This window comes from Anomaloglossus baeobatrachus, chromosome 1, assembly GCF_048569485.1.
Source record: "Anomaloglossus baeobatrachus isolate aAnoBae1 chromosome 1, aAnoBae1.hap1, whole genome shotgun sequence".
NCBI classification, from domain to species: Eukaryota; Metazoa; Chordata; class Amphibia; order Anura; family Aromobatidae; genus Anomaloglossus; species Anomaloglossus baeobatrachus.
Genome location: NC_134353.1, coordinates 303,833,905 through 303,857,374, shown reverse-complemented (window position 1 = coordinate 303,857,374; position 23,470 = coordinate 303,833,905). Strand labels below are relative to the sequence as shown.

Here is a 23,470-nt window from a genome sequence, read left to right as displayed (position 1 = left end):
ACTCACCGATCCCCGATCACCGGCGCTGCACAGCATTCACACTGCTCCGGCGGCTTTTTCTAATTTGAAAAAGCCGACCGCTCATTAAACAATCTCGTATTCCCTGCTTTCCTCGCCCACCGGCGCCTATGATTGGTTGCAGTGAGAGACGCCCCCACGCTGAGTGACAAGTGTCTCACTGCACCCAATCACAGCAGCCGGTGGGCGTGTCACTATGGAGTATAGAAATAAATAAATAAATAATTAAAAAAAACGGCGTGCGGTTCTCCCCAAATTTAATACCAGCCAGATAAAGCCATACGGCTGAAGGCTGGTATTCTCAGAATGGGGAGATCCACGTTATGGGGAGCCCGCCAGCCTAACAATATCAATCAGCAGCTACCCAGAATGGCCGCATACATTAGATGCGACTGTTCTGGGACAGTACCCGGCTCTTCCCGATTTGCCCTGGTGCGTTGGCAAATCGGGGTAATAAGGAGTTATTGGCAGCCCATAGCTACCAATAAGTCCTAGATTAATCATGTCAGGCGTCTCCCCGAGATACCTTCCATGATTAATCTGTAAATTACAGTAAATAAACACACACAACTGAAAAATCCTTTATTAGAAATAAAAAACACAAACACATTCCCTGGTTCACCACTTTAATCAGGCCCAAAAAGCCCTCCATATGCGGCGGAATCCAGGATGGTCCAGCGTCGCTTCCACCTCTGCTGCATGAAGGTGACCGGAGCAGCAGAAGAAACCGCCGCTCCTGTCACCTCCACGCAGCAAATGAAGAGAGCCGCGTGATCGGCTGAGCTGTCAGTGAGGTTACCTGGATCTAGCGGTGGATGCAGCGGTGGCCGCGAGTAACCTCAGTGACAGCTCAGCTGATTGCGATACTAACCTCAATTGCTGCGTGGAGCTGACCGTAGCGGCGGTGAGTAGCGCGATCAGCTGAGCTGTCACTGAGGTTACCCACGGTCACCGCTGCATCCACCGCTGGATCCAGGTAACCTCAGTGACAGCTCAGCCGATCATGCGGCTCTCTTCATTTGCTGCGTGGAGGTGACAGGAGTGGCGGTTGCTTCTGCTGCTTCGATCACCTTCATGCAGCAGAGCTGGAAGCGATGGTGGACCATCCTGGATTCCGCCGGACATGGAGGGCTTTTTGGGGCTGATTAAAGTGATGAACCAGGGAATGTGTTTGTGTTTTTTATTTCTAATAAAGGATTTTTCAGTTGTGTGTGTTTATTTACTGTAATTTACAGATTAATCATGGAAGGTATCTCGGGAAGACGCCTGACATGATTAATCTAGGACTTATTGGCAGCTATGGGCTGCCAATAACTCCTTATTACCCCGATTTGCCAATGCACCAGGGCAAATCGGGAAGAGCCGGATACTGTCCCAGAACAGTCGCATCTAATGTATGCGGCCATTATGGGTGGCTGCTGACTGATATTGTTAGGCTGGGGGGGCTCCCCATAACGTGGAGCTCCCCATCCTGAGAATACCAGCCTTCAGCTGTATGGCTTTATCTGGCTGGTATCAAATTTGGGGGGAACCGCACGCCGTTTTTTTAAATTATTTATTTATTTATTTCTATACTCCATAGTGACACGCCCACCGGCTGCTGTGATTGGGTGCAGTGAGACACCTGTCACTCAGCGTGGGGGCGTGTCTCACTGCAACCAATCATAGGCGCTGGTGGGCGGGGAAAGCAGGGAATACGAGATTGTTTAATGAGCGGCTGGCTTTTTCAAATTAGAAAAAGCCGCCGGAGCAGTGTGAACGCCGTGCAGCGCCGGTGATTGGGGATCGGTGAGTATGAGAGAGGGGGGTACACTTCAGTCACTCGGGGGATTAGCGGTCACAGGTGAATCCTTCACAGGTGACCGCTAATCAGTACACGGCACACAGAGAGCCGCGGCATGACAATGAAGTCGGGTGAAGTTCACCCGAGTTCATTCTCATCGCGCTACTCTGTCTGCTGTCTGCCGACAGTTTTCACAGTGGTTTTCACGGTTTTCACGGATGTGTATTTTAGGCCTGACAACGTCCCCAATGACTAGCTAGGTCGTTCTGCAGGTCCGGATCACTGTTGCGTAGTTGGCCAGGTCTGCCTGTTTGACAGCTCACCAGAGACTTTGTAGCGATCCCGGCCAGGTTGGGATCGCTGGTGGGATTGTTAGAAAGTCTCAGTGTGTAAAGGGGCCTTTAGTCTGTCTTTAACAATGGTAAGAAGATACTAGGAGTTGTTAACAGTTATCATCAGAATGCGAACCACCCATGAATTACAGCACTGATTAGGCCCAAACAATATCCTAAATAAACATTTACATCCAGGTACCTTTCAAGGGACGTGTTTTTTTTATTTACTTTGTACTCATCCTTTTGTTTCCCATCTAGTCCAGACACCATAATGGCTTTGGACAAACACAGCTCATCTTTGCAGAATTCAGTCCTCTCCAGTTCTCTGCTGAAAATCCTTACATGATGCCCTTAGAAAATAACAGTGTAATTATAAAATATGGAATATGGAATAAAAATATCTACTCTACACCTTGCCCCTGATTTATTGCCCCTCGATATACATCTTGCACAAAATATGAATCCCACACTGTTCCACTCATGGTCCATGGCCTCCACACTGTCCTCTCCAAAAAAAATTGGCCTCACACAGTACATGTTTCTGAATTTTAAGACACTATATCCTTTTACAATCCATAACCAGCACAACCATCTGCTCTCATGATTTATAACTGACATGCTTTCTTATAATATTAATGCTTTTGTGATTCCCCATGATGGTAATGATCTTCCATTGTGCCTCCTTATAATATATATAGCTCTCCACACAATAAGATGGACACCACAGCCATACACAGTATGATGGCCCCCGCATTAACTCATGCACATTATGATGCTCCTACAGCCACGCATACACAGTAGGATGGTCCTCACTGCTCCCCATAAACAGTAGTATGTCCCCGCATTCTCTCCCATACACAGCATACTACCATATAGCCCTTCTTTACACATTGTGATGTCCCATAGGCACTTGTACACAGTGTTATGCCTCCAGCCCCACTTTACACAGTATAATTTTACACCTACGCACAGCATAATAACCTAAAGCCCCCCTTATACACAGTGTAATGCTCCATAGCTACTTGTATATAGTGTGATCTCCCCAGGTCTTTGCTTGCAGTATGATGGCTTCCCCAGCCCCTATATACAGTATTATGGCCCATAGTCCCTTTTACACATTTTATGTGGTATATTTGCCTTACAGATCCCCTTTATACAGTATGATGGACCCACAGCCCCTTATATATAATGGATTGGCTCCCACAGCCACAACCACCTCCTATACAGAGCATAACATCCCTATAGATGCCTAATTTTTAGTATGCTGGTTCCACAGTTCAACCATCTATATAGTGCCCCCTTCCTTTTCTGGCATGCCTAGCAGTGTGCATTGGCACAGCGTGCCGTGATGTCATTGCACCACCTAATGTCTTCTGCATTGTGCTGGCTTCCAACAGACCCCAGCCTAGAAGTAGCCTGTGGCCTGATGTAGTAAACGACAGATCAGAGAGCTGATGGCTCTCTGCTATGCCACAGCTGTTAATGGTATTGGTGTCCTGAGGATGCCGATATTGTTAAAAGTGTTGCAGGCCTATTAAGCCCACTGCCAGAAGGGTCCTGCTCATGGAGCGCATCAAAAATATGCCCATTAACAGTCACATCAAACCTCCACTTAAGGCAAAAGTGTCCCTGCCATTAAAATAAAACAAAACTAGAAATATCACAAAGTCTAAAGATTATTTTTGAACATACAGTTTAGAAGTTTCATGTATTATTGTTTCCGTATTTGAAAAAAATAAATAAAAAAAATATAATCTGATATTATATAGCACAAATATTCTATAAATCAGGGTTTAAATATAATAAAGCACATAAAAATCTAAAATAAAATAAATGCACATAAAGAAAATAATATAAAATAAAAAGCTTCACAGTAAGAACAATCTAATGGCTCTACTAAAGTACTGATGATAAACAGTTGTCATAGTAATCCAAAGGCCACATTTACTAGATTAATCAACATATTAGCTTGTAAAGGCATAATTTAATATGTGTTTTACTGCTTATTCTCTACATAATGAAGAACAGATCCCTTCAAAAATAATTTGCTATTGAACTGACTTTTATATTTATGTTCAAGTAATTTCTTTAGTACATCAGCTTTCCAAAAGCATCCTGTAGTTTATACAGATAAAATATATCTTTGTACCGTGTCAGCCAGTGGAAATAATCCCAGAGAGACAGGAGACTATGGGAATACAAACGTATGATGACCTTTGACACATTCAGAGCAGGAATGAATGTGTCACATGGATTTATGTCTTTTTACATCAATTAAGAAATGTGCTCCTCGGAGCATCTGAGGGCATCACAACTCTGGACCAGACCCCAATTAGAGGACAATAAAGCTTTCACACTGCTTATCTATGAATTGCTGCAATATTATGGCCACAACAGTTTATCCTCTTGCCATGCTGATCATTCTGCTTCACATACCTTGTCTTTTTTACTGCTCCATTCTATGTCCTGTTGTACATATATATATGTGACTCTTCAGATTTTGTATTATACTGAGCCTGATGAAGAGACCTGCGTAGTCTCGAAAGCTTGCAATTATTACCATCTTTCAGTTAGCCATTAAAAGGTATCAACCACTGAGGACTCTTCTTTTAAATAATATTTTTATCTATATAGTTTATAGAATCACCATAAAAAGCATCTAAAAATCTGTCATAAAACAGATTAGACTGCTGTATGGTAAGGCTGAGAAACCAAATAGAGCTTTTTTGAAGTACCGTATTTTTGGACTATAAGATGCACCGGACCATAAGACGCACCCTGGTTTTAGAGGAGGAAAATGGGAAAATAAAATTTTAAGCAAAAAATGTGGTCAGGACACACTGTTATGGGGTGAGGATCTGCTGCTGACACTATTATGGGGGTAATGTCCCCAAATTCTCTACTAAAGTACCCCATCTTGGTAATGATCCTCCTGCCTTGTATATAATCCCCATCTTTGTATATATGTACCTCATCCTGATATAGCTCCCATCCTGCTATATACTGCCATCCTGGTGTATGCCCTCATCCTGATATATACTGCCATCCTTGTATATGCCCTCATGCTACTATATACCGCCATCCTGCTATATACCCCATCATGCTATATGGCCTGCATCCTGTGGTACACAATAAAAATAAAAGTTTATACTCACCTTTCCTCACTCCAGTAGCATTGCTCTTCTTCCTGACTGTGTCAGCAGCAGCGCTGCTGACCTTTGTGGAGCATTCACTGTTCCCTGCAACATCGCGATGTCCTCCTGTCTACCGGCTCACTGATGTGTGTGGAGCAGTGCGCACAGAGATGACGTCATCGCTGTGCTCATCGCTCTCTACACAGATAAGCGGGCTGGCAGACAGGAGGACATTGCGATGCTGCAGGGAACAGTGTGTATACCATACATATTTACTGCTTCCCGCGCTGATGAAGATGCGTGGGGAGCTGTGAATATAGCCACACATGTTCACTCCAGCCTGTAGTTGCCAGGGGTGATAACGCAGGCCGGCTGTTAATTATGCGCACATTCCCAGCCCATTATCCTGCCCACCTGTCAGCGCCGGCTTCAGCGCTGAGAAATCATAGGTGGAAGGATGGGTATGCATATGAAATGAGCGGGCCCACGTGGTCACTGCAGGCACCCTCATTCCCCACAGCCATGCCCTACATTCAGACTATAAGATGCACCACCCACTTTCCCCCAACATTTGGGGGGAAAAAAAGTGTGTCTTATAGTCTGAAAAATAGTGAAACTGTAGCACCACTTATAGTAGAGACTGAATCAATTACATGGTATAGGTAATAATCTGTATCTTATATGCTATGTTATGATGTATATTAGTCTTCCAATCATCCAGTCTAGCCCAAGAGCCTAATATTCTTAAAATGATCAATTGAGAGCCAAAGAGTCCATATTCACTGACCAAATAATGTCATCATACAACGGCTGATTGGTAATTTTTTTATGAATCGGTGGTCATTTGCCTGTTTACAGAGCCATGCTAAATAAAGTGTATACTAGACTGCTTAGAGTACATAGGCTACCAATGTTCTAGAAAGTGTGAGTCCTATTTACAAGACAATCCCTGCTGAGAACTAAGTTATATGAGAAAAAGACTAAATTGTAGTCACTGGTCCTGCAGCTTCATCAGTTGTATTCCCCTATGTTCCATGCTCGGAAGTTTAGAGGCAACCGCCAATATAGGAAAAAAGGAAGAAATTGTTCCAGTGAAAGGATCCACATGTATGGATGTATAAAAAGTAACTTTTATTCCAATTCCATTTAAAACTTCATTATAAAACTAACAATACGTCTAAGTGCAGTCCTATAAAAATAACATGTTTCGGCTGATGAGCCTTCTTCACGATCTAGACGTAGAACTAGATCAATTCCTTTTTTGCGGTTATTTTATGTTGCATAAAGATTATTTCTTCACTCCATGAACAGCAAGATAATTGTGAAATGGAAATGCTCATTCACGATTATCTTCCAGTGTAAATGCTCCTTAAGGCCTCTATCACAATTCCGTGCAAAATACACACGTTCGTGTCTGTGGTGTAGTTGCATATGTATGTGCGTGTGTCCGTCTGTGTTTTTAGTGTGTTCTGTCAGTGTGGTATTCATGTGACATCCGCATAGCACATTGACAGCATGAACTTCTATACTTACCTGTCCATGGTGCTGCTGTGTCCGGCGCTGCTGCTGCTTCTGGTCTGAAGTGCAGTGAATACGGAATGAGCATAGTGAGTGGGGATTGGAAGCAAGTGCAGCAGTGCTGGAGACATCAGCGGTGGAAACAGGTGAGTATAGAAAAGCTTTTTATTTCACAGACACGTTTTCTCCAGTATGTGTCCCATTAATGTCACACAGAGCACATCAGTGTGTGGACCGTGTGACATCCATGCTACCAGAGAAAAACAGACATGTCTATGTGTGGAGCACACGGACAAACGTATGCTCCACATGGACACACGGTCCATGTGCAAACACACATGTGTACACAAGCCCATTGATTTTAATGGGTGTACGTGTACCCATGTCTCCTGTATGTGTTAAAATGGACATCACATGTACCAGAAACGCGGACATGTGAAGGAAGTCTAAAGCTAAATTCACATGCCCAGTCAACATAAATGTGAACCTAATTAGCACTGCAGCAATCAATTATTTTAGCAGGCCAAAAAAAAACATGGGCCAACACAATTCTTTTGCCCAGCTATAAAACTGGATTACATTTGGATCCATTTTTTTTAAAAATTCAAGTCTATGGAAAATTGATCCATTACGTAACCTTCCGTTTTTCTTCCATTTTAAATGTATCCATTTTTTTGCCTAGGGGATGTTTTAAATGGGTGATTCCTTGACACACGAATTTAGTGTAATGTGTAGGTGTCACTGCTGATGTCTGCTGATTTACATAAGCATGAATTATTCTGGAGCAAGATAAAAAGAAGACGCATATAGCGTCTTTGATCTTTATGAAATCACAGTAGACAACTCCTAACACTGACAGGACTCTGTGCAGGAAATGTGTTTGAGCCCCTCTCCTTTCAATTCTAACAAAACACAAAATAATAACATACCATTGATATATAAAATAATAAAGCTAAAAATAAACAATATGAGGTTTAGAAATACATGTGTGCCACGTACACAAAAAACACACACAAAAAACTCAAACGGATGGAAAGTGAGAAAAAAATTGTCCCGCTTTTCTGGATGAGATCTATTTTTTATGCATTCACAAGACCCCAGATTTAGAATGGAATTATATTCTGGTCAAATTTTACTAAACTCTGTCTATACCAAAATATAGACTTACTGGAATTCATTTCTGTGTAGATTCAGCAAAATGTTGGTCACTGTCCGCCATTTTTTTGACCCGTGAAAGGCCATCAAAAGGTAAAAAAATACAAAAAATATTGTTATGCACAACTGATTGTTTACTTCTCTAGCCCCTATGCTTTTCACTGCTGTAGGGCTATATTTGATAAAAACCATTTGGAGGGTTTAGTGTGAAAATTAGTGAGCATAAAAGTGTCCACAAGTGAGGTGTGATAAAGTTATCACACAAAAGAAAACGAATGATCCAGTGTTAATCCAGGAATCTCTTGACTAAGAAAACTTAGCTTTTATTTATATATTTCATTATTATGAAAACAATGCTATAGATACAAGCACTGTGGGCATATGTTGTGTGGCAATTACATATATTATGGTCCATAGACCTATGCGTTTCGATCCGTGGTCTTGATCATGGTGATATTGTTTAACTTTTATAAAAAAAAGGTTTCCAAGGTTAAAATTATATTATAGAAATTGTATCATTTTTCTAACATAAGAATTACAGTACATCATTTTAGTACAGTCATATGAAAAAGTTTGGGCACCCCTATTAATGTTAACCTTTTTTCTTTAGAACAATTTGGGGTTTTGCAACAGCTATTTCAGTTTCATATATCTAATAACTGATGGACTCAGTAACATTTCTGGATTGAAATGAGGTTTATTGTACTAACAGAAAATGTGCAATCCGCATTTAAACAAAATTTAACAGGTGCAAAAGTATGGGCACCTCAACATAACAGTGACATTAATATTTTGCAGATCCTCCTTTTGCAAAAATAACAGCCTGTAGTCGCTTTCTGTAGCTTTTAATGAGTTTCTGGATCCTGGATGAAGGTATATTTGACCATTCCTGTTTACAAAACAATTCCAGTTCAATTAAGTTTGATGGTCGCCGAGTATGGACAGCACGCTTCAAATCATCCCACAGATTTTCAATGATATTCAGGTCTGGGGACTGGGATGACCATTCCAGAACATTGTAATTGTTCCTCTGCATGAATACCTAAGTAGATTTGGAGCAGTGTTTTGGATCATTGTCATGCTGAAGTATCCATCCCCTGTGTAACTTCAACTTCGTCACTGATTCTTGCACATTATTGTCAAGAATCTGCTGATACTGAGTTGAATCCATGCGACCCTCAACTTAAACAAGATTCCCGGTGCCGGCATTGGCCACACAGCCCCAAAGCATGATGGAACCTCTACCAAATTTTACTGTGGGTAGCAATTGCTTTTCTTGGAATGCCGTGTTTTTTTGCCTCCATGCATAACGCCTTTTTGTATGACTAAACAACTCAATCTTTGTTTCATCAGTCCACAGGACCTTCTTCCAAAATGTAACTGGCTTGTCCAAATGTGCTTTTGCATACCTTAGGTGACTCTGTTTGTGGCATGCTTGCAGAAATGGCATCTTTCGCATCACTCTCCCATACAGCTTCTCCTTGTGCAACATGCACTGTATTGTTGACCGATGCACATTGACACCATCTGCAGCAAGATGAAGCTGCAGGTCTTTGGAGGTGGTCTGTGGATTGTCCTTGACTGTTCTCACCATTCTTCTTCTCTGCCTTTCTGATATTTCTCTTGGCCTGCCACTTCTGGGCTTAACAAGAACTGTACCTGTGTTCTTCCATTTCCTTACTATGTTCCTCACAGTGGAAAATGATAGTTTAAATTCCTGAGACAACTTTTTGTATCCTTCCCCTGAACAACTATGTTGAATAATCTTTGTTTTCAGATCATTTGAGAGTTGTTTTGAGGAGCCCATGATGCCACTCTTCATAGGAGATTCAAATAGGAGAACAACTTGCAAGTGGCCACCTTAAATACCTTTCTCATGATTAGAAACACCTACCTATGAAGTTCAAAGCTCAATGAGGTTACAAAACCAATTTAGTGCTTTAGTAAGTCAGAAAAAAGTAGTTAGGAATGTTCAAATCAAGAAATTGATAAGGGTGCCCATACTTTTGCACCAGTCAAATTTTGTTTAAATGCGGATTGCACATTTTCTGTTAGTACAATAAACCTCATTTCAATCCAAAAATATTACTCAGTCCATCAGTTATTAGATAAATGAAACTGAAATAGCTGTTGCAAAAACCCAAATTGTTATAAAGAAAAATGGTTAACATTAATAGGGGTGCCCAAACTTTTTCATATGACTGTATTTGAAATAACAAAGCACATATTTATATTTTTGCATTATAGGAGTTGCCCACCATTTAGACAATCCCTACCAATCCCCCATGTTTTCTCCCATTTAAAAAAGCTTATACACACATTCGCTGCCTAAGCCGTTCTAACATTTTTGGCATGTGCTCACCTGAAGCTTATGTGAGGTTATGTCTGAGCCTTGAGCCCCATCAATGCCGGCTTCTCTCTCCCTGCCTTCAGATATATAAGTAATCAAGATGAAGCAAGATCTGAGGCTACCCGATCACTTACTTTTGATTATGTATACACTTTAAGGTGGAGACAGTGAAGATGTTGTTGATTGGGCATGGGCTCAAGTCACGTAACAACATCATGAGCGTCGAGTGAGTGAGTACAGAAATCGCTAGCATGGCTCTGGCAGTGGAGGTGAGTATAAGCTTTTTTATTTTAATAGGGGCAAAAATGGGGAGAAGAATGGGTTGACCTAGTAATGGAAAACCCCTTTAATATATTTGTACTGAAAGGTAGTATTACAGACTTTAATTGCAATAAATTCCAGTTAGTAAAGAGCTCTTTGTTGTATGTACTTAAAATGACTCCTTCACAACTGAGGTACATTTTTTAGTATCTAATTAAGAAGAAATATGAATACATGACCGAATACTGTAAAGGTTATCAACTTAAATCTGAATGACAAAGCCATGCCAGAGAAATTCTTTTGACTGTTTTTGCATGATTGAATGCACCCTGCTTATTACTGTGTGCTGACTCAAACGCATTGTTTTCTTTTTGCAGGTCGTTGAGACTAATTTGGTTGCCTTTGACTGTCACTGGATCATTATAAATGAGGTAATTGGTGTTTTAATGTTATTGTAATATGTTAATCCGATTTGCATACAGCAAGCTATTCTTAAATTGAGTGCAACTTTGCAAAGCATATTTTACTTTTGGTTTTCAGAACAGCAACAAAATAATTGACCGGTAAATTAAGAGGTGATCTTTCATGTAATGAAAATGTAGCCTGCCTTCTGGGTAGCTCTATGTATTTTCTTAAAAGTATACTGATCAAAACTATTCAAAGAAGTCACATTTAATTACAGTCATGGCCAAAAGTGTTGTCAAGCTTTAAATTGTTCCAGAAAATGAAGAATTTCTCCTAGAAAATTATTGCAATTACACATGTTTTGTTATATACATGTTGATTTCCTTTGTGTATATTGGAACAGCAGAACCCCCCCCCAAAAAAAATATGCAAAAGGGATATAATTTAAAAAAGCTAACGGGCAGGGACTTATTATTTGGTTACACATCCTTTTGAATTAATAACTCCAATCAATCACTTCCTATAACCATCATCAAGCTTCCTACACCTGTCAACTGAAATTTTGGACCAGTCTTCTTTTGTAAACTTCTCCAGGTCTCTCATATTTGAAGGCACCTTCTCCCAAAAGCAATTTTAAGTTTTTCAACAGGATTTAGATCTGGCTCGTTGCTGACCACTTCAGAACCATCCAGTGCTTTGTTTCCATCCATTTTTGGGTGCTTTTTGAAGTATGTTTGGGGTAATTGTCCTGCTAGAAGACCCATGACCTAGGATGTAAATCCAGCTTTCTTACACTGGCACTACATTGGACAATCCTTTTGTAATCTTCTGATTGCATGATGCTTTTCATAAAATCAAGACACACAGTGCCAGAGGCAGCAAAATAACACCAAAACATCTTTGAGCCTCTTTAATATTTAGTGTATACTTTTTTGGAAGGCTTCTCTCCTTTTACAATAAACAATAGATTGATGTGCTTTACCAAAAGCTCTATCTTGTCTCATCTGTCCAAAAGATGCTTTCCCAGGATTTTATCTTAATAATGTATATTTTGTGAAACTACAGTCTAGCTTTTTTATATGTCTGTGTCAGTATAGGGATGATTCTTGGTCTTCTGTCATAGCATTTTATATCATTCAAATGTTAATGAATAGTTCATGCTGACACTGATGCAAAGTGAGCCTACAGGACAGCTTGAGATTCTTTAGAACTTGATTAGAATTGTTTATCCACCAATCCTGCATTGCAACTTTTAGTTGCTTTTTCCCTGAAATCTGTGTTCAGGGACATTAGCTACAGTGCCATGGGTTGTAAACGTCTTCATTATGTTTCACACCATGGACAAAGGAACATCTAAAGGCCACGTCTCACTAAGCAACATTGCTAGCAACATCGCTGCTGAGGCACGACTTTTCTGACGTAACAGCGATGTTGCTAGTGATGTCGCAGTGTGTGACATCCAGCAACAACCTGGCCCCTGCTGTGAGGTCGCTGGTTGTTGCTGAATGTCCTGGACCATTTTTTAGTTGTTCTCCCGCTGTGAAGCACAGATCACTGTGTGTGACAGCGAGAGAGCAACAACTAAATGTGCAGGAAGCAGGGAGCCGGCTTCTGCGGACGCTGGTAACCAATGTAAATATCGGGTAACCAAGAAGCCCTTTCCTTGGTAACCTAATATTTACCTTCGTTACCAGCATCCGCCGCTCTCACGCTGTCAGTGCCGGCTCCCTGCTCCCTGCACACATAGCCAGACTACACATCGGGTAATTAACCCAATGTGTACTCTGGCTAGGAGTGCAGGAAGCCAGCGCTAAGCGGTGTGCGCTGGTAACCAAGGTAAATATCGGGTTGGTTACCCGATATTTACCTTAGTTACCAAGCGCACCATCGCTTCCACGCGTTGCTGCTGGCTGGGGGCTGGTCACTGGTTGCTGGGGAGATCTGCCTGTGTGACAGCTCACCAGCAACCTGTGTAGCGATGCTCCAGCGATCCCTGCCAGGTCAGGTTGCTGGTGGGATCGCTGGAGCGTTGCTTAGTGTGATGGTACCTTAACTCTCTGGAGATGGACTTAAAACCTTGAGATTGTTACTATTTTTCAACAATTTTGGTTTTGAAGTCCTCAGACAGTTCTCTTTTCCTGTTTCTCTTCTGCCTAGTGTGGCACACATAGACACACAATGCAACATTTGAGTTAGCTAATCCCATTTTTATTTGGTTTTAGGTGTTATTTTAATATTTCCCACACCTGTTATTTGCCACAGGTGAGTTTGAATGAGCATCACATGCTGGAAAAATGTTATTTACACATAATTTTGGAAAATGCCAACAATTTTTTCTGTCCCATTTATGGAGATATGTCAGAAATGATGTCCAATTTGCCTTTTCTTCTCTGTATTTTTTATGTTGTTCCACAACACAAAATGGAATTAACGTTGTGTTTAAAAAAACATATACAATTGAAATTATTTTTTGGGAGAAATACTTCATTTTTTAAAAATTTTCAAGGGTGTCTACACTTTTGGCCACTAATCTTGATGGACATGTAAGGCAGAGAAATATTAATGAAAGGTTGCAATGCAGGATAGTTGAGATGGGGGATAAGCAGCTACAATCAAGCTCTAAATAATTTCAAGCTGTCCTGCAGGCTCAGGATGCATCAGTGTCATTGCAAACTATCCATCAACATTTTATTAAAATTAAATGCTATTGCAAGAGACCCAGTAGGACATCACTGCTGACACAGAGACATAAAAAAAGCTAGACTGCAGTTTACCAAAATAATTGTAAGACGAAATCCTTCTGGGAAAGGACAGATGAGACCAAGATAAAGCTTTTTTTGGTAAAGCACATCATTCTACTGTTTACTGAAAGAGGCCTACAAAGAAAATAACACAGTACCTAAAGTCAAACATCGTGTAGGATCAAATATGTTTTGTTGTGGTTTTGCTGTCTCTGGCACTGTATGCTTTGTCTGTGGGCAAGATTTCATGACATCTGAAGATTACTAAAGGATATAATGTATTGCTCAGTGTCATAAAGCTGGGTTTAAGTCCTAGGTCATGGGTCTTCCAGCAGGATAATAACCCCAAAAATACTTTAAGAAACACAGAGAAATGGAGGATACAAAGTGCTGGAGAGTTATGAAGTGGCCAGTAAGGAGTCTGGATCTGAATTTCATTGAACACTTGCTGTTGGGAGAAGGCACACTTCACATATCAGTGACCTGGAACCATGTGACCATAAGGGGCTGGACCTCCGTCAACAAAGCTGGATACCAGGTCACATGGGTATGACCTCACACAGGTCCTGCAAGAGACAAAGTGAATCGTTTGTATTTTACTTATGCAAATTCTAACAGTGTGAAGGGATAACTATGAATATATTATCTGATCCTCAGCTGCTGTCACTCAACAAGCAGCTAATTTTATAAACTTTACTTTTTTGGATTTCAAAACCTAAACATCTGAGCTGACCACTACAGGTATGTGGAGAATCAGCCTGATAGTGCCAGTATAGCACTGGCTTTAGCTTATATACGAAAATCCTGGTGATTGGTGTGCATTAAAGATTTTTTTTCTTTTATTCTCTAAATAAGTTTGCAGTAAATAAAGCATAAATAGCTTATGATTTGAATGTCTACTTACTAAATACAGTGCAACAATTGGAAACTATTAAAGGTAACCTGTTATGTAATTTATGTGTTCTAGCCTAGTAGCAGGGTGATGTGTGTGCTAGTAACCCCTTCCTACACATCCCTGTGTTGTAATAATGTGTAATGTGAATGTATAAAAATATGTTTTATTACTTATGTCTTCTGTATGTAAATGTGCAGAGATTCTAGCCCCATGGGCGTTGCATCGCCCTGTGGGTGTTCACATGGTATCACAGGGGCGTGATACCATGGAAGACATGCAAATGCCCACAGGGCGTTGCAATGCCCATGGGGCTAGAGCCCCTACGCATTTACATACAGAAGACATAAGTAATAAAACATATTTTTATACATTCACATTACACATTTTTACAACACAGGGATGGGTAGGAAGGGGTTATTAGCTCACACATTACACTGCTAACAGGTTAGAACACATAAATTACATGACAGGTTTCCTTTAAAGGGGTGGTCTGGTACCTAAAATGTGCTTTCTAACTATCTATCTTTACACCGTCATCACTTTTGTTATTAGCTTGTTATTAGCTTTATTATACAATTCCATACACTTCTCTTTATCTAGCCACAAAAGGTCAATGCAAAAGAAGCTGACTATTCACAGAGTGCTGTATCCAAGCATATTAATAGACAGTTTAGTGGAAGAAAGAAGTGTGGTAGAAAAAGGTGCACAAGTAACTGGGATAATCACAGCCTTGATAGGATTGTGAAGAAAAAGCCATTAAAAAATTTGGTAGAGATTCACAAGGAGTAGACTGCTGCTGGAGTCAGTGCTTTAAGAGCCACCACACATAGACATATCCATCACATGGGTTACAACTGTCGCATTCCTTGTGTGAAGCCACTCATGACCAATAGACAATGCTAAAAGTATCTTACCTGGGGCAAGGACAAAAAGAACTGGACTGTTGCTCAGTGGTCCAAGTTTTTGTTTTCTTATGAAAGTAAATTTTGTGTTTCATTTGGAAGTCAAAGTCCCAGAAGTGTAGAGGCCACAATCCAAGATGCTTGAGGTCTAGTGTGAAGTTTCCACAATCATTGATGTTTTGGGGAGCCATGTCATCTTCTGGTGTAGGTCCACTATGTTTTATCAAGACAAAAGTCAACGCAGTCATCTACCATGAAATTTTAGAGCACTTTATGCTTCCCTCTGTCGACAAGCTTTTTGGAGATGGAAATTTAATTTTCCAACAGGACTTGGCAGCTGTCCACACTGCCAAAAGTACCAATACCTGGTTTAATAACCACAGTATCCCAACCCAACAATGCAGATGATCTGAAGGCTGCTATTAAAGCAGTCTGGGCTTCCATAACACCTCAGCAGTGCCACAGGCTGATCGTCTCCATGCCATGCCGCATTGATGCAGTAATTCATGCAAAAGGAGCCCGACCAAGTATTGAGTGCATTTACTGTACACACATTTCAGTAGGCCAACATTTCAGAGTTTAAAATATTTTTTTCAGTTGGTCTTATATAATATTTTTATTTTCTGAGATAATGACTTTTGGGTTTTCATTGGCTGTAAGCCATAATCATCAACATTAACAGAAATAAACACTTGAAATAGATCACTCTGTGTGTAATGACTCTATATATTCTCTTTTTGTATGAAATTACGGAAATAAATTTACTTTTTGATGATGATCGAGTTTGTTGAAATGTACTTGTATGTAGCAAAATGAATGATACAATAAAGTCAAGCTCTAATCATGAATGTTTTTAAATGGGAACAAACTTTCAGTAAACTTTGCATAAAGGTGAATATAAGAAAATGTCTAATATACAGTTAGGTCCAGAAATATTTGGACAGTGACACAAGTTTTGTTATTTTAGCTGTTTACAAAACCATGTTCAGAAATACAATTATATATATAATATGGGCTGAAAGTGCACACTCCCAGCTGCAATATGAGAGTTTTCACATCCAAATCGGAGAAAAGGTTTAGGAATCATAGCTCTGTAATGCATAGCCTCCTCTTTTTCAAGGGACCAAAAGTAATTGGACAAGGGACTCTAAGGGCTGCAATTAACTGTGAAGGTGTCTCCCTCGTTAACCTGTAATCAATGAAGTAGTTAAAAGGTCTGAGGTTGATTACAGGTGTGTGGTTTTGCATTTGGAAGCTGTTGCTGTGACCAGACAACATGCGGTCTAAGGAACTCTCAATTGAGGTGAAGCAGAACATCCTGAGGCTGAAAAAAAAGAAAAAATCCATCAGAGAGATAGCAGACATGCTTGGAGTAGCAAAATCAACAGTTGGGTACATACTGAGAAAAAAGGAATTGACTGGTGAGCTTGGGAACTCAAAAAGGCCTGGGCGTCCACGGATGACAACAGTGGTGGATGATCACCGCATACTTTCTTTGGTGAAGAAGAACCCGTTCACAACATCAACTGAAGTCCAGAACACTCTCAGTGAAGTAGGTGTATCTGTCTCTAAGTCAACAGTAAAGAGAAGACTCCATGAAAGTAAATACAAAGGGTTCACATCTAGATGCAAACCATTCATCAATTCCAAAAATAGACAGACCAGAGTTACATTTGCTGAAAAACACCTCATGAAGCCAGCTCAGTTCTGGAAAAGTATTCTATGGACAGATGAGACAAAGATCAACCTGTACCAGAATGATGGGAAGAAAAAAGTTTGGAGAAGAAAGGGAACGGCACATGATCCAAGGCACACCACATCCTCTGTAAAACATGGTGGAGGCAACATGATGGCATGGGCATGCATGGCTTTCAATGGCACTGGGTCACTTGTGTTTATTGATGACATAACAGCAGACAAGAGTAGCCGGATGAATTCTGAAGTGTACCGGGATATACTTTCAGCCCAGATTCAGCCAAATGCCGCAAAGTTGATCGGATGGCGCTTCATAGTACAGATGGACAATGACCCCAAGCATACAGCCAAAGCTACCAAGGAGTTCATGAGTGCAAAAAAGTGGAACATTCTGCAATGGCCAAGTCAATCACCAGATCTTAACCCAATTGAGCATGCATTTCACTTTCTCAAATACAGACTTAGGACGGAAAGACCCACAAACAAGCAAGATCTGACGGCTGCGGCTGTAAAGGCCTGGCAAAGCATTAAGAAGGAGGAAACCCAGCGTTTGGTGATGTCCATGGGTTCCAGACTTAAGGCAGTGATTGCCTCCAAAGGATTCGCAACAAAATATTGAAAATACAAATATTTTGTTTGGGTTTGGTTTATTTGTCCAATTACTTTTGACCTCCTAAAATGTGGAGTGTTTGTAAAGAAATGTGTACAATTCCTACAATTTCTATCAGATATTTTTGTTCAAACCTTCAAATTAAACGTTACAATCTGCACTTGAATTCTGTTGTAGAGGTTTCATTTCAAATCCAATGTGGTGGCATGCAGAGCCCAACTCGCGAAAATTGTGTCACTGTCCAAATATTTCTGGACCTAACTGTATCTTATCAGAGAATTCAGCTTCTTTGTCCTCAGCCACCCTTGCCACTTCAATTCCCCATTCACTCTGAAAAATCAACTTTTTCCCCTCTTCAGATAAAAAGTTAAGGCGTGTTATTTTTTTTTAAGCTAAAAAAACTTAGAGATTATTTTCACTGTAATTATCATCATTTTACAGTTTTCAGTGAATGCTGCTGATATCATCTTATATTTCTATGCTGTAGACATTGATCATTATAATTGTAATGATTTATTATGGTTTTACAGTGCATTTTTAAAAAAATATTATCTGTCCCTAATTTTTGGATCGGCCGTCCAAAAAAAAAAAAGTCAGGTGGCAACCTTGTTTATTAGGTGGAGTTAGAGGAGGAGTAAGGAGCATAGGCTTGTCTTGGATATAAGAATACAAAGAATAAACGGCTAAACAAACATATAAGTAACTAGACTTGTTACTAACGCAAAAAAAAAGAGAAATTTGGTATTTGTGCAATTTCCGAAAAGCCTGAAGTCCTAGAAAGGTGAGTCTAGAAGTTCCACATTTTCAGAGTTTTGTTTAGCTGTAATAATAGTATTCATATCCTCACAAGGTCCTTTCCGAACACATTGGCAGGGTTGCAGGCGAGAAGTGGTGGGTTTGATTCTTGGCTGTAGCTCATTTGACTAAAAAATGGATAGAACATAATCTGGGATGATTAAGAGAGAGAGCCAAATGCTGCTTAAGTGACATTTCTTACATGACAGTGAAGGTGACTGTGTCTTTTCTTGAACTGAGGGACCAATCTAGGCCAAGTAAGCGAAATATCTGCAGACTTTAGTTCCACAATTTGCAACAGAGACTGTGACCTCTTGGCTGGCACTTGCATTTGCCGTATCAGCATAAAGTGCTTAAAATCAGTAAAGAGACAAATGGTATGTCAGGGTGTACTTATTCTCTTCACTGGCTCAGTGATTTACTTCTATTTCATGCTGCTTTTTTTTCTCTTTCATTGAACCAAACCAGAAAGTGATGTATAGATTCTACTGTTTAATTATATTTGCCAGCCAAAGGATAACAATCTGTTTGTGTCTTCTAAAAAGTTTAAAGGGCCTATGTATGTTTATAGTAATGGTACTGCCACACATAATACAGCTATAAAGTGACAATACATGTCAAGATTATCACAAAGATATGTCTCAGATTCAAAACAGGGAAATATATTAATGTTTTACACATTACAACTTAATTTGTAGACTGTCAGTCATATACAACATGTTAAATCTCCTTTTGGACTGTGATATATTAAAACCCCAAATGCTCGATTTAAAGCAAAATAAGGACATATATATGGCAGAAATATAAAATTAAAATTCTATCACGTCAACTCAAATTTACAGTGAGTTATTATGATTAAAGGAGTAACAAATCATACATTGTATACTTATGGCATGTCACGGAAAATACAATATTACCCAGGTCCCACATTTATCTTTTGTAAGCTACTGTTAGGAGAGAGATGGTCAGAATTCTCATACAAATAAATGGGAAATCCAACCAGTTGTCCATTAAAGGAGTTGTCCTATATAAATTCAAAAAAATGTTTTTAAGCCAATCTGTGCTGTTTTGTTATATAAATCACCCCTACATTATTCTTTTTTGTTTTCTGACATTTGTTCCTCTTGAATTATCACTTTATTCTCTGCATCTCTTTGTTTACCTGTAGCTCAACCAAACATGATAACTTACTATGCCAAACCTCACAGTCAGAGCTGGCACTGCCCGGCCTCACTGTCCAGCCCCGCTCTCTGCTCGCCCCTTGAACACTCATTGGCTGTCAGCAGTCTGCCCAGTACTGACCTCTCATCACTACAGCATTAGAAATAACAGAGCAGAGATCCTGCTTCTCTCATCTGTGACAGAGCAATCATCTCACATCACATCCATAATGGTAACAGAAAGAGTTGTTACATGTTCCTCACCCCTTATAGATAAATGAAGACTATATATAGCATCTAATGTGTGTCTATTGTAGATATATATGCCATGTATGTATGGTACGTTTGTGTGTATATATATATATATATATATATATATATATATTTTTTATATATATATATATATATATATATGCACACATACTGTATATCTGAGATAACCACTGGAGCGGCAGCAAAACATTCTAGGATGGAAACAAAACATTGCCACATGGAAAATAAAATAAGTCTACTTTTTGAACTGTTTGTTGGAATGCTGCCTCTTTTTTTAGGGTGTCCACACAAGAAACTATCCTATAGCTGATTCAGTAGAAAGAGCCAAGTGCTTTGCAATTTTTCACCCAATCCAACACCAAAATGTCCTATAGCTGATTCAGTACAAAGAGCCAAGTGCATTGGAATTGTTCACCCTATCCAATACCAAAATGTCTTATAGCTAATAAAGCCAATTCAATATAAAGTGCCAAGTGGTTAGAATTCTTCCCCTCATCCAACACCAATTTTACTAAAACAAATAAAACCAATTCAATGAAAAAGTGCCAAGTGCTTTAGAATCTCCCCCCTGTGCTCTCCCTCCCCCTTCCACCCCCAAACACTGCTGACAGTGTCCCGGATAGTGAGTGGGCAACCCCTATTCCTTGCCTGTTATTGAACAGCAGGCCCGGGTGTCTAGCACCATGATGGTCATTTTGATTCAGCTGGCATATCCCATAGCTGGGCACAGGGGGCGAGGAGGGAGACTACTGAATGTGTGGCAGGGGGCGGGAGAAGTGGGGGGCAGGTTCTCAATGCCCTATACCTACGCACTAACTAAGCAGCAGGGCGGCAACATGCAGTGGCTGTTTTGTATATCAACATTGTCCTGCTCCTGTTGACATGACAACTCAGGAAGCAGCAAAATTACTGTTGGAGCAGTCACATGACCGCTCTTAGCCAAGGGGGAGGGGTTGACAGCATAGCAGGTAAGTAGTCACTATCTACTTACCTGCTCCAATGTAGCCCAATAGTGAAATAATAAAAAAATCAAAATAAGCCAGATAACCCCTTTAATAGAAGTGTACATCATAGCCCATTATTGATATACTGTATATGCAAATTCCATTGGTAAAATCAGGATCTACTAGACATTGATTGCATATTCTGTGGATATACCATACATATATTAGTTTGAAGTATCCTATTAGGCAAGACCAGGGGAAAAGTACATGACAGTCTGTACAATTCAACTAGGCCTCTGTCTTAGGCTACGTTAAAACATCCAAGTTTCCGATCCATGTGTCATCATTCTCTTTCATGGATACCATGCATACCCATTATAACTTATGCTGATCATCCCATGTTCATGTTTTCCAAAGGACCATTTATAAATGTGAACCACACAGAGACATGTCCATTTTTTTTGGCAGCATGGGTAAAAAGGGCCAATATAAGTCTATGGGTCCATGAAGAACATGTAAAGCACATGGATGGCATCTGTGTGCCATCCATGTGACATCTGTGTATAAAATGACATGTGTGTATTGTAAAGGAAATGATACATGGTTTTTAAACATTTAAAAAGAAAAAATTGAAAATTGTGACGTGCATTTGTATTCATTGTAGCTGTGTCCCCTACTTGGCACATAGAAGAAGGTGCTTTGCTCAGATGAGACCAAAATTGTATACAATTGTTTAAGCTAACTGCAAAACACTATGTCTGGCTGAAAACTTCACCCTAAAAACACCATCCTCACCATCAAACTCGATGGTGGCAGCATCACACTGTGAGTATACTTTTCTTTACCAGGGACAGGAAAGCTGGTCAGAGATTAAGGGTAGATAGATGGAGCCAAATAAAGGGCAAATCCGGAGGAAAACCTTATAGTGGCTGCAAAAGACTTGAGACCAGGGTATAGAATTACCTTCTAGTAAGACAATGACCCTAAACATACTGCCAGAGCTTAAATGACTGGTTTAGATCAAAGCATATTCATGTATGTGAATGGTCCAGTTACAACCCAGACATAAATCCCATTGAAAATCTGTGACAAAACTTAAAAATTGCTGTTCACAGATGATCTCCATCCAATCTCCCTGATCTAGCGCTATTTTGCAAAGAATAATGGGTAAAAATGTAAACCTCTAGATGCGCAAAGCTGATAGAGACATACCACAAAAGATTTGCAGCAATAATTGCTGCAAAAGTTTGTCCTCCAAAGTATTGATACAAGGGGCCTGAATACAAATGTGCATCACAATATTCAGATTTATTATTTGAAAACATTCATAAAATCATGTATAATTTTCTTTACTTTTCACAAATACTTACTTTGTGTTTGTATATCACATAAAATCTCAATAAAATGCAATTAAGTTTTTGAGTGTTATGTGAAACAAATATGGAAAAGATCATGGGGTATGAATACTTTTTCAAGGCACTGTATAATAGCTAAGAAAAGGGGCATGGTTTCAGCATCTTAACATTTGCTAGTATCTTCCTCCCAGGCATTGTCTACTTTCTCTTGTTAATGCTGCTTTCATCACAAACTATGCTGCATCTATGTCAATAAAATGACTGCTGATTGAGAAGTATGTAACCAGGAAAAATCTGGTAGCCACCACCATTAAAAAAAAACATTTTTGCCATGCATTGGTTTTATCATTTAGCAGGACACATTATTTTCCAAACAAAAATTAGTTTTGAAAAAACATTGTGAACATGTGGATTTCTCAATTCTCCATGAGAGATATCTAAGTTTGAATTCACATGTCCTGTCATCATCCATTGCCATGGATCCATCAGAGATCCGTTCGCAAAAGCGTTGTGCAAAAACAACTCTTTTGTCCATTGTAAAATAGCAGATGTTGGCCGGATCCATTTTAAAACAGCAGTCTATGGAGGACAGATCTGTTAATGGATTACTATTTAGTCATCCATTGTACTTGTATTTGTAACGGATCCTATGTTTTCTTACCGGATCCATTACAAATGAAAGATAAATAGCAATCCATTAATGGATCCATTCTCCAGAGATCCCATGTTAGAAAATGGATTAGGCAGAAATCAGTTTCCCTGTGGATCCCTGCAGGACCATTCTAACAGATGACTACAGTGTGATGCTGAGCATCCAGGAGTAATGAGATAACAGACCACTAGGAGTCACTAGATGCCCTAGTGGAGGAGATCTGCGGAAAGTCGAACAAGCCAGGGGTCAGGAACTGGGAGATCACGTCAGTAACAGAAAGAGAGAGAGAGAAGCAAAGGTCAGTGAGCGAGCCGAGAGTCAGTAAACCAGGAAGTCCCATAAAGTACCAGACATAGAGCGGAGCCGGGGTCAGAATACAAGCCGAGGTCAATAGCCAAGAGGACAAGTCAGGTACAGTGAAGAGAGAGAGTGAATCCGGGGGTCAGAAACTAGCCAAAAGTCAGGGAGGCAGGGAGTCAAGATGGAGTA

At 40.0% G+C, this 23,470-nt stretch overlaps 1 protein-coding gene across 2 annotated transcripts in view; it reads left to right on the top strand.

Annotated features, from left to right (window-relative positions):
- The window catches only part of GRID2 (glutamate ionotropic receptor delta type subunit 2), a 1,893,008-nt gene that overhangs the window by 979,862 nt on the left and 889,676 nt on the right, over nt 1-23,470 (top strand). For both annotated transcript variants that reach the window (XR_012754338.1, XM_075351083.1), the window contains exon 5: nt 10,932-10,985. Coding sequence is in view for 1 of the 2 variants with exons in the window: in XM_075351083.1 (XP_075207198.1) it covers nt 10,932-10,985 (54 nt within the window). In the remaining variant the exon portion in view is untranslated. The remainder of the gene's footprint in view (nt 1-10,931; nt 10,986-23,470) is intronic.